The 11,257-nt window shown below is 52.7% G+C and overlaps 6 protein-coding genes across 6 annotated transcripts; 2 read left to right on the top strand and 4 right to left on the bottom strand.

Annotated features, from left to right (window-relative positions):
* Positions 1-38: 38 nt before the first annotated feature.
* RHO25_002696 (uncharacterized protein) lies at positions 39-2,386 on the bottom strand (the record flags this gene model as incomplete). The annotated part of the gene is made up of 2 exons (XM_023598252.2): positions 39-1,912; positions 1,975-2,386. The coding sequence occupies 2 exons, from the start codon at positions 2,384-2,386 to the stop codon at positions 39-41; spliced, it is 2,286 nt and encodes a 761-aa protein (XP_023456042.2).
* Positions 2,387-2,858: 472 nt separating this feature from the next.
* Positions 2,859-4,080, bottom strand: EST1 (Telomerase-binding protein; the record flags this gene model as incomplete). The annotated part of the gene is made up of 5 exons (XM_023598253.2): positions 2,859-3,141; positions 3,208-3,479; positions 3,542-3,649; positions 3,705-3,762; positions 3,842-4,080. 5 exons carry the CDS (start codon positions 4,078-4,080, stop codon positions 2,859-2,861), a joined length of 960 nt encoding a protein of 319 aa, XP_023456045.1.
* Positions 4,081-5,064: 984 nt separating this feature from the next.
* On the bottom strand, positions 5,065-5,626 carry RHO25_002698 (uncharacterized protein; the record flags this gene model as incomplete). The annotated part of the gene is made up of 2 exons (XM_023598254.2): positions 5,065-5,133; positions 5,192-5,626. 2 exons carry the CDS (start codon positions 5,624-5,626, stop codon positions 5,065-5,067), a joined length of 504 nt encoding a protein of 167 aa, XP_023456044.1.
* A 638-nt stretch (positions 5,627-6,264) lies between these two features.
* On the top strand, positions 6,265-7,252 carry RHO25_002699 (uncharacterized protein; the record flags this gene model as incomplete). The annotated part of the gene is made up of 2 exons (XM_023598255.2): positions 6,265-6,541; positions 6,594-7,252. 2 exons carry the CDS (start codon positions 6,265-6,267, stop codon positions 7,250-7,252), a joined length of 936 nt encoding a protein of 311 aa, XP_023455251.1.
* A 506-nt stretch (positions 7,253-7,758) lies between these two features.
* Positions 7,759-9,234, top strand: RHO25_002700 (uncharacterized protein; the record flags this gene model as incomplete). The annotated part of the gene is made up of 1 exon (XM_023598256.2): positions 7,759-9,234. The coding sequence occupies one exon, from the start codon at positions 7,759-7,761 to the stop codon at positions 9,232-9,234; it is 1,476 nt and encodes a 491-aa protein (XP_023455252.1).
* A 409-nt stretch (positions 9,235-9,643) lies between these two features.
* RHO25_002701 (uncharacterized protein) lies at positions 9,644-11,158 on the bottom strand (the record flags this gene model as incomplete). Its single annotated transcript, XM_023598257.2, has 5 exons — positions 9,644-9,945; positions 10,003-10,187; positions 10,266-10,457; positions 10,529-10,896; positions 11,102-11,158. The coding sequence occupies 5 exons, from the start codon at positions 11,156-11,158 to the stop codon at positions 9,644-9,646; spliced, it is 1,104 nt and encodes a 367-aa protein (XP_023455249.1).
* Between the last annotated feature and the right edge of the window lie 99 nt (positions 11,159-11,257).

Below are 11,257 nucleotides of genomic sequence, written 5' to 3' on the forward strand. Positions count from 1 at the left end.
TACTGCGCTTATGAAAAGAGTGTACCAGAATACGCAGATTAGACGATCCTGATATTGACCTTTTCAGTCGACGTAAACAGGTGGGACCCTCTAGGAAGACTTGACGTGATGCCTATGCGCGTGAAAGTGTTCGAAGTCGTATCACAAGCCTTCAGAACCAGACACCGATCCAAACCCTGGCCTGTTCTGACATCGACGTTGTCTGTAGCCCAAAGTAGACAGAGGACCTCTTCGCCAATTAGCGCCCGGACCTCTGGATGACAATCAGTTGCGAAGGCATGGTTTTGGTCATCGATGAACACAAACGCAGTGGCGGATTTGTCTCTGCAGCTCGTGATGGTAGCTTTCAAGGCATGGCCGGCAACGTCGATAAAACTTCCATTGGAGACCTTGCCAAAGGTGTCACCTGTCGTGGTCACACAAACAACATCGAGGATGGACGCATGGTATGCTTTCCTCTCGCGCACTGACGGAAGCCAGTCCACAGGTCGGCGAACGCTTGCCCAGCTCCAACTGGGCGCGAGATAGCGTGTCGGACGCAAAACTTCCATGCCTTTAGAGTTATCGGCGCACACCCAGAGGAGGCCCCTCAACAGATCGGCTTCCCACAGCCCAGCGAGGTAGCGTCCTTCACTTTGCCTCTTGTCATGCCACATGGAAGCCAGACCGGACACGGCTGCGAAGACGTCTTGTTCGAAGGTCAATTTCCTTCTCGAGAATTGACTAATGACATCTCTCCAGCGATCATAATGGTCAGAATCTCGTTGCTCGAAGTATTCATCGGGTGGCCGACCCATGCAGGCGAACATGAAGGAGTAGTCGTTCATATGCATAGCTTTGAGTCCATTGTTGAAGAAACCGGGAAAAGAGCTCTCGGGGTCCACCGTGGGGAGTTTCAGCATGTCGTATCTTTCAGCTAGTGCTCGGCCGCGTGCCAGCTGCTCAGGCTGCATGTCAATGTCTCGTGGCACATCTAGTACGTATCGCCGCTGTGCGAGGACACGGTTCCCTACGAAGGTCTCCAGTGTACCACACTCACAGCTGATCGAGTCAAGACACTCCCAAATCACCTCCGTGTCCGTAAAGTGCAAGATTCGGGGGCTCAGTAAGCGTTCCTGCCAGGCCCATCCCCGCCCGAATAGTGGAAATCTAGTCGTGGTCTCGGCGTTCAGCCATTCCTGGTAACCCTGTGCAATCTCAGGCGTCATAGCATCCCATCCGTAGTCGAAAGTTGCGTGGGACACGACTTCTCGCGCAAAGACGTCGAAGCGATTTCCGTCCTTCAACGTGACTGCCACAGTGAGCGTGGGCTCACGTGCTCGTAGAAAGCCGGATTCTCCGCCGGCGCTGCTCGAGGCTGCGATTGTCACATAAGCGTTAGCATAGATCGTGGCCATGTTCGTGATCTCCGCTGCTTGCTGTTCGGGCTCGTCCTGTATGATGCACAGCGCGTCGATCCACAGATACTCCAAGCCTAACTCACGCGAGACATGAATGGCATCCTGGTGCGTCTTCGCGAGATCTGACCATGGGAGGCGCTTGTTCAGGCGATTGTAATTCTCACGTAGCAGCTTGAGGCTCTCAGAGCGGCCCCAGCAATAGCTCAATGCGCCGTATCTCTTGTGACCCGGGTCGCTCTGCTGGATACAGAGATCTTCTGCAGTATTGCCGAGGCGGATCAAAAGGCGAGGATAAGATGGCTCCACATTCCCTTCCGTGGGGACACTTTTATCAATCCGGCAAAAGGGATGTGTATTGTCGCATCGTTGGAGCCAAGATCTAATCGTGTCCATACAGCCATTTGAAGTCGCATCGATGGGGACGACACAAGCAGTGCCTCCTGTGTATGGGAAACCATCATTGACTGGGTGTTCAAGGGTGCTACCTATCATCGCCCAAGGGCAAGAGCTATCTGTCATGTGAAACATCAGCTTCAAGCACGAACACGATATTATACTGGGGATCACAGCAGACCTGTAGTGGTGAACAGCTCTAAAGTAAGTGGGTTGGTGTCCGAGATATATACCGTCATTACCAGGGCAATGCCCTCTTTAAATGTGAGTTCGATGTCGACTTCTGACTCCACGTCAAATTGGCCTTTGCCGAGCTGCAAACAAGAGGCCAGCAGGAGCTCACACGAAGGACAGTCGCTCTTCGCATCCTCAGCGAGCTCTTGCATGGTCGACCGGATAGTTACTGTGTTGTGTTTTTGATGTCGCACCACACTGAGGCCGGGGTGGAGGCCATCGAGGAACTTGATGTGCTCTCGGTCCAAGTTGGCACAAGTTCCACATGGTGCTGTCTCGAATCCTCGAAGTCCTGGGCCTGGCAATCTCTTAGCGGGCACTGGTACCTCGAGCTCAAGCTCAAGATGATAAGAATCCATGGTGCAGACAGCTTGTTTCGTTCTCCGCTTCGCAAGGAGTTAGTCAAGGCGGCGAGAGCTCGTGTGTAGCCCTAAACCGCCTGGGTCGGAGATTAGCTCAAGCCAATGGTGTAGTAGGAGGACAGGCACAACAGAAGGGGCTGTCGTGATATTCGTGCTATGTAGGTGTCAAGAGGTTTCCTTTGCGTTCATCGCCACTTCCAATGTGCCACATCGAATGGTGGCTGGAACTGTCTGTTCCCGATCAGGCCTAGCTTAGAGCCTCGCAGGTGGCTGCGCCCACTTGCACTTTGAGGCACATATGGTAAATGGGCACTCGCGGCCCAAGGTTGGGAAGGGAAGGGGGATGGAGTCGCAAGTTGCATTTGCCCTGAAATCTGAACGGAGCTGAACGAGCTAAACCCCACATCAAGAAGCGATGTCAGCACAACCACATCGAAGCGCCGACTTTAGCAGATCCCTTCCTGGCCGTTCACATCTGTCCCTTCAACCACTCCACACCCGCCACGAGATTCTGCATATAAGTCTGGCTCTCTGGCACAGGTGGGAAAATCCAAAAGTAATGTGGCATACCCTCATAATAGTCCAACTTTGTCTTGACTCCCGCAGCATCCAATGCATCTTTCATGATGTACGCATCATCGCGAAGAGGGTCGAATTCACATGCAGTGAAGTACACCGGCGGGTAGTTGGCGTGGTTGTCGGTAGCCAGAATGGTGAAGGTATCGGGGTCTTTGGGGTCGGCGTTGACATGACTGGTGAAAAGTCAGCAGCATGTTCTTCCTTGTTGAGTTATAGGGAGGGGAATGATGTAGACTTACGTATAAAATGTCTCCATGCTCTCCTTGTCAATGATGGGTGTGCCCTTGGCGTTCTCGGTGTAAGAGTTGTACTTCGACTTGTACTTCTCTGGAACGTTGTCCCAGTGCGTGGTGCAAGGGACTTGAGCAGCAACTCCCTTGAGCGACGACTTATATTTCGAGTCCTTTACGATCTGGTTGGCGATCTGAAGGGCAAGGGCGCCACCGGCGGAGCCGCCCATGGTAAACATCTTGCTATTGTCTCCACCAAAGGAAGAGGCGTTGTCGTGAGCCTGGATTTCGTCGTGTCAGTGATCTGTTATGCTCCAGTAAGAGGGGATGTGGCAGGACTTACCCATTTGTAGACCTTCAAGGAGTCTTCCAGCTGCACTGGCCATTTGAAGTCGGGAGTGAGACGGTAATCGACATCGACGATGGCAGTGTTCGTGTATTCGGAAATGGCCTAGAGCAGGCTCTGATCAGCATAGGCACGATGTCCTACTTCATGGCTAGCTTACCATGCAAAGCAAAGCATCCGAGTTCAAATCGCCGGTCATGAATCCTCCTCCATGGGTACTACACAGCGTCAGTCACTTTCCCATCGCAGATTACCTCCGCGCCAGGCGCTCAGAGGTTCACCTCGCTGATCACTTACTTGACACCAATTGGCAGGCCCCCCTTAGAGCTCTTTGGTGTGTAGACTCTGTATTTGATACCGTCGACATCTCCCTCTTGGACTGCAACATTCTCGGAGGGAGCTGGCAGCAAAGGCAGCAGGGCTTGAACAAGAGCATCATACATGCCCTTGATTTCTGCTGGACTGCCATGGAGGATGGCGCGGCCACCGGAGGCCTCTTCCCATTGCAGCCAGGACTTGGAGTATTCACCCGGCATGATTGCTATTGTGTTGCTTGGAGGAGGTGTAGGATAGCAGAGACGTGCTTATGTGGATGATGTTTTCGACGAAGGAAGTACTGGAAGACCGAGGTAGGATGACGATGTTCGATCGAGCTTGAAACTGTGAGAACAAACAAGAGTCCGACTCGGATATCACGACACAGCAGTTTAGATAGCACTCGTAAGCTAGCGTTGGTGGGAATGCTGGGGATCTTTATACCTCTTCCCATTGTTTTCAGCCCTGAACAGCCTTCGACGGCGGCTTGCAGGAGCGGGCCAAGTATTCGGTGCTGCTATGCGTGTGCTGCAGGGTCAGGAGCTAGTAGTCAGCAAAGGCGTCCAAGGCGTTCAGAATGTGGGGAGCTCGAATGGAGCTGTAGAAGCTGTCAACGCATCTCGGCTATGCGATCTAGGTGCGCCGGTAGAAAGCCTCGCTAGCATAGTTACCCGGAGGCCGCGCTCTTCCAAAGCTACAGATAACGCAGCACACATGATCTGGGTGCGCGTGCAGACATCAATGCAGGTCAGATGCCTCGGAAGCCGCGCTTCGCAAAAGCGTTCTCTTATTGATCGAAATGCATTGGGAGTGGGAGTTTTGCTTTGCCGCGTCTTTGCCCAAATGCGGAACGCTGAAGTGGGGTTGTTCCGCGAAGGCTAAGCGGACAGACCATTGTCTTCGAGAGTCGCAATCTGAGGTGAGGTCACACTAGACATGAGTGACTAGTCGAAATTTTCCGGAGTGCTTACTATACTGTTGGCCTCGAAGACGTATGTTAGGCGTCGATGCTCGTGTCGCTCGTATCTGAACCATAACCGTTTGGCTGTCCGACCTTTTGGGACCTGGGACATTGCTACTGACCGGCCACGGGCAGGTGAGAGAAATCGGACACACCGCCGCCAGGCGTAGCAAGATGATGTTGAGTGGAGGGATGTACGTGCTGCGTCCAGCATCTCATTTGTTGATCTACAAACGCTGGTTCATCAGACGCTTGCTCTAGCTGCTTGCTCGAATCGCTCCCACTTGAAAACGGCTTGCACTTTTCTTCCGTCCTGTCAAAACATGTCAGTTGCATTGACGAAGCACGATAGCCTTGTGCTACACTCTCACCGCTGCGACTCGCTGCACCTTGGGTATCAGTGTCATGTACTCTTTGCCATTTTCCGTGGACAAGAAAACGAGCCTTTCTTGGAGGCCTCCCAATTGATTAAGATCAGAGGCGATTTCAGACTTGGTCTGCCAGTACAGCTGTCCTTGGTCATCCTTGAATAGCTTCATGTAGCCGCAATAGGCTTGGAAACCTCGAGCGACACGGGCCACTTCAGCATCAGATGCCGATCTGAACTGCTGGCCTGAAGGTAGCGGATTTATGGCGACAGAGTCTGCGATGAGTGCAGATAGCCATCCTTGGGGTGAAATGTACACTTTTCCAGTCAGTTCGGGCTTCGAAACGACTGATCCGGTAGAGGAGTCGCGTTGCTCAACTTCCACGATCTGCCAGCCGCCTGCGATGCGGTCACGATACTCTTCCCAGACTTCAGTCATTGTGACTGATGACGGTGCGGCAATTCGAGATGGTCTTCCCGTCAAGTGTACTCAATCTTCGCTGTCAGCGGAACGTGTACGCGGGGTCGATGAGTAGACTACAATGCCCCTCGTTCGAGATGAAGAGCGGCTTGAACGGCACCATGGGGACTAGGCCCTCACGTGCTGGCCGCACCGAAGCACGCTGAAGGTGCGTATCGATGCCGGTGTTGATGATTAGTAGTGGTAGAGGCGTGGGTGAAGAGAGAAGGCGGTCGTGACCAGGCTGGAGCCGCCATCGGGCTTTCCGGAGTCCCGGCGGTGGCCTGCGCGGACAACTTCCTCCTCCCTCCTCACCCAAACAGAAACGTTACGGCCGGCTGCTCATTCACACGCGCCCGATCAATAATGTGTAGCGCGATGCACGCTCATTTGCGTGGACCTCCGCGTCCGTCGGTCGATGTCGTCCCAGGCATCGTGGAAGGATCACGACGGGGCCTCTTCAGCCTTCGGTACACGGCATCCTCGATATAGTCCGGGTTGCTATATACACAACACCCAACCTCCCAGTCCCTCGCTCCCTCTACTGCCCTCTCTCTCCTCTACTGTTGCTTCTGACCAGCTCTCTACTCCCATTGACAGCACAGCACAGCACAAACATGGCCTCCATCTTCTCCCGATCCTCGCGAGCTCTGCCCTACGCCGCTGGAGCAGCAGTCTTGGGTGCGGCGGGCACAGCATACTACACCACACGACGGCTGATACTACTCGACTCGTCCAGCAGCCCTCCCTCCTCGACGCTCGCCTTCCCCAAGACGATGCTCTTCAGCCAAACCTTGACCGTCGCCCGCTCCGAACAGATCAACCACGACACGAAACGCATCACCTTCAAGCTGCCAGGCGGAAAGAATGAAGTGAGCGGCGTTCCAGCGGGTGGTAAGTGCTATTCCTTGCTTTGCTAGGCAGCACATCTGACGTCTCTTGCCAGCTGCTGTTCTGACGCAACACACGCCCGCGGGAGCCTGGTTTCCCGTTCTACGGCCATATACTCCAGTGTCCGAATCCGAAACACGAGGCGAAGTGCAATTCATAGTAAAACGATACCCGAATGGCCGCGCTTCTACACATATGCACTCCCTCGCTCCGGGAGAAACATTACAGATACGAGGGCCGATTCCAGGATATAGCTATACACCATCCGACAAGCCTCGAGACTTAATTTTTGTGGCAGGAGGAGCAGGCATCACACCAATTTACAGTCTCGCTCAGGGCATCCTCGGAGACGCCAACGATAGAACGCGCATCCAGCTTTTGTGGGGCGTCAATGGCACGCGTGACATTGTGCTCAAGGATGAGCTGGAACAACTAGAGAAACAATACCCTGACAGACTGAAGGTGACATACTGCGTATCTGGACCAGAGGGCAAACCAGACTCTCCCAGCTTAGGTGATGAGAAGAAGTACAAGAAGGGATACGTGAACAAAAGTGCGCTGGAAGAAGCACTCGCGAGGACAGAGAACTTGGGTGACGTGAAGGGCACCAAGGTCTTCTTGTGTGGACCACCAACAATGGAAACCGCCTTGACTGCAAAGGGTGGCGTGCTGGCCGTGTTGGGCATGGAGAAGAAGAACATCCATCGCTTCTAGGCCGAAGACGTGTATATTCGTGCACTTGGAATGCATACCATGTGTCAAGTCCTCCTCCAGTGCAGACGTGAGCACTGTGGGGCTCGTTCCGGCATGCCTACTGCGGCGTGGGCAGACACGTCTCCGGTACATGCGCAGCAGATCGCATTGCTTCTGTTGCGTGCAGCAGCTGGACAGCTCCAGCCTCGATCTGGAACAATGGAGTCGACGGTGCATTTCCGCGACATTCAAGCTTCGGCTACCTCCTTTTTGGAAGTCAAGACATGGTCATGCCACCCAATGACAGTAAGGTTTTCGCCCGGCGACACGGAACGGTGCAGACCTCGACCAAGCCGATCATCGTGGGGTTTTCTCGACGACAAGGCGGGGTAAGGCATCGCGGCCAGCGTCTGCACCATGATGAAACTCAATAGTAGATATATACAGTTGTCACAGCTCTGCACGCCTGATTCGCCACCCACCACCTACACGACCTTTCCCACTGACACCAACGACAGACGATAATCATGTCGAAGCTCGAAGTATACCTCGACCCTTGCACGGTCAATAGCAGAAAAGTGCTTGCTGGACTGGACATGATGGAGATACCCTACAATTACAACTTTATTAGTTTCTTCAAGGGCGAACAGAAAAGCGACAGCTACACCAAGATCAACCCCATGCAAACTGTCCCTTCTGCGAAAGATGGAGACCTGGTCTTGACCGAATCCAACGCAATTCTCATGTACGCCGCAGATTTGGGCAAGGACGACTCTGCTTATCCCAAAGACCTCAAGCTGCGCGCAGACGCCAACCGCTGGCTCCTTTGGGAATCTTCTGTCTGGTTTGCCACCAACTATGTCTATCTGGTGGAGTATGTGGTGAAGCCACTCATGGGTGCTCAGCCCGACCAGTCCGTCATCGACAATGAGGCCCCCAAGTGGCACAAAGCCGCCGGCATCCTCAACACCCGCCTCGGTGAGACAGGTAAATGGATCCTTCCAGGGGACAAGCCCAGCATCGTCGACATCTCCATCGCCTCAGCCGTACATCTTCACGAGGCCCAAAACCTTCCTCTCGATCAACACCCCAACTTGAAACGCTGGATCAGCGACGTTGAAAAGATCCCCGCGTGGCAACAGACCCAAGCCGCTGTCGACGATGCCCTCCTTCCCAACAAGAAGAAGGGAGAGGTACGTGCCGAGTTCAATTACACCAAAGATGTCAGCATCGAAGATAAGCTTACCGAAATCTACTTCTACGAAGACCCCAAGTCAGTAGACATCCACGCACCGGGCGACGACCTCCAAACCATGACCGTGCACTCCGGTTGGGGTCAAGACTGGGACGTAGACGTCAACGGTTTCAGCCTCAAAGACTTCACCCCAGCCTACAACGGTTCATGGGAAGACAGCGAAACAGTCGCCAAAGACTTCTACCCAGAAGTGGTAGAATTTTTGAAAAAGGAGTTGGGCGCCAAAAGAGTACTAGTCTTCGACCACACAATCCGCACAAAAAAGAACAATGAAAAACCCCTCACCGACCAAAAAAATACTTCGCAGCGCGCTCCCGTTCGCCTCGTACATTGCGATTATACCGCCGAGTCCGCTCCTTTGCGCGTGAAACAGCTCCTTCCTGAAGAAGCTTCTTCTCTCCTCACCCGTCGCGTGGCATTCATCAATGTCTGGAAACCTCTCACGCGCGTGGAAGAGAATCCTCTTGCTATGTGTGATGTCAAGTCTGCGCCGCAAGAAGATTTCTTTAAATTGTATTTGCGGTACAAGGATCGTACCGGGGAGAATTATGTGATGAGGTATAATGAGGCGCATAAGTGGTATTATTTCCCTATGATGGAGAAGGAGAAGTGTATTTTGTTGAAGACTTATGATTCGGATACGGGGAAGGCGCAGTTTGTGGGGCATACGGCTTTTGATGATCCGACAACGAAGCCGGATGCTATTACGAGGGAGAGTTGTGAAATCCGGACGATTTGTTTCTTTTGAGCGGCTTTTTTGTGTCGCTTCGTTTATTCGACAGATGAGACGGAGATGTGGATTTCGTTTGTATGTTGCAGGTGTGGTTATCATTACAGCTTGTTCTAGCGTATGCATGATGGATTGACACTCATATTTGACACTTCTGATTGATGCCTACTTTGCTTCTATCATCCCCAATGACTTGGCGGAGCTGGTTCGTTTGCATTTGTTGTCCACGGGCACAGACATTTGGTCGAACCCTCGCCGCAATTGTGGTTCGTTGTTGGAATAAATCACGAGAACACCGCAAAAGTCGCCCCTGGGCTCAATTTCTGGAACAACGAAACACTAGATTTGATCTGACTGAAACCCTACTTCTCGCTCTGCCACAACCACCCTTCTCTTGACCTGTTCAAGCTCTCACGCTGATATCGCCTTACTCCTTATCAAAAGCAATCACAATTCTACCAGCGACCTGTCCCTTCCTCAACTGCTCCACACTCTCCGCCCATCTGCTGATTCCCCTAACCTCACAAATAGGCTTCAGCAGTCCACGTTGTGCATACTCCAATGCCATCGACGTATCTTGCATCGTACCCACCACAGCTCCCGTGACAGATTGCTTGAACATGATGAACTGTGTTGGAGAGGTGCCGATGATGACTTGTGCTTCTGCGGGTGGGAGACCAATGCAGACGACTTTGCCGCCAACGCGGTTGCCGAGGTAGGAGAGGGAGTCTGCGAAACGTGTCAGAGAAAGTGTGCTGTGAGGAGGGAAGGGGATCGAGGACTCACCTTTGTAGGATTGCCACGCAGTGACAATCACACCGTGAGCACCAACTCCACCTGTGACTTCCTTGACCTTGGCAGGAAGGTCTTTCTCCTCCTTGAAGTCGAGGAAGATCTCTGCTCCACAACGTTGTGCGAGTTCCTTTTTGGCATCGCCGCTATCGATGACGATTGGACGCATGCCCATTGCCCTGATACAAACTGTGTCAGCAAGACTGTCCCACCGACTTCAAGTCCAGCTATTGAATCGAGAGGTAGAGAGTACTCACTTCGCCAACTGCACACCCTGAATACCAACGCCACCACCACCTCCAGGGAAAACGACCCAGTCTGCACTCTTGAAGCCACCTTCTCTCAAAGCACAATGCATAGTGCTAGCACTGCACATAATTGGCCCGGCAATCTCATCTGGCACTCCATCCGGGATACGACTGGTGTAGTTCGCAGGCGTAAGAACATACCTAACACAAAACAAGTCAGCACACCCACCCACACCCCCTCATCAAAACAAAAGAAAAAGAAAACTACTCACTGCTGATAACTCCCACTAACCATCAACCCACAATGCACAACCTTCGGACAATACTGTTCCTCCTTGCCAAAACACTGATCACACTGATGACAGGTATCCCACATAGGCCTCATACCCGCACGATCTCCAACCTTCCAATTCTCCACTCCAGCTCCAATCGCCACGACGACTCCAGCACCTTCATGACCAGGAGATCTGACGTTGAAATCTTTCATTCCGATTCCGAAGTCGAGATCATTGCTGCAGAAGTGAATGTCGGAGGCGCAGAGACCGGTGACATTGAGGCGGAGGAGAAGTTGGTTGGGGCCGGGGGTGGGGACGGGAGCGTCTTTTACGACTTCGATGTGGAAGTTGGGGCCTTCGTTGACCTGTACAGAAGGCAATTAAGTTAGTCATTGGAATTGAGAGATTAAGGCGAGATTGAGGGCTTGAATGAGAGGGGAAGTCTTGTTCCCGCTTCGCAAAAGTCTGAGACCATGTTTGACAGTTGAGCAGAAGGGAGGCTCGAAGAGCCATAGTTCACACAAAGTCAATCGCTCCTGCCAGATGCAGAGAAGATAAATCTGAACATACAACAACGCCTGCTATGCAGGTCTTGGGAATCTCCTCCAATGGTTGCGTGTCTCCCATTTTGTCGAGAAAGATTGCTCAATGATTGATTGGTTGCGGAGTACCAAATTACTGGATTGGGGAATTCTAGTTGTCAGATTTAGAAACAGAAGGACCTTG

This window comes from Cercospora beticola, chromosome 2 (genome assembly GCF_033473495.1).
Source record: "Cercospora beticola chromosome 2, complete sequence".
NCBI lineage: Eukaryota > Fungi > Ascomycota > Dothideomycetes > Mycosphaerellales > Mycosphaerellaceae > Cercospora > Cercospora beticola.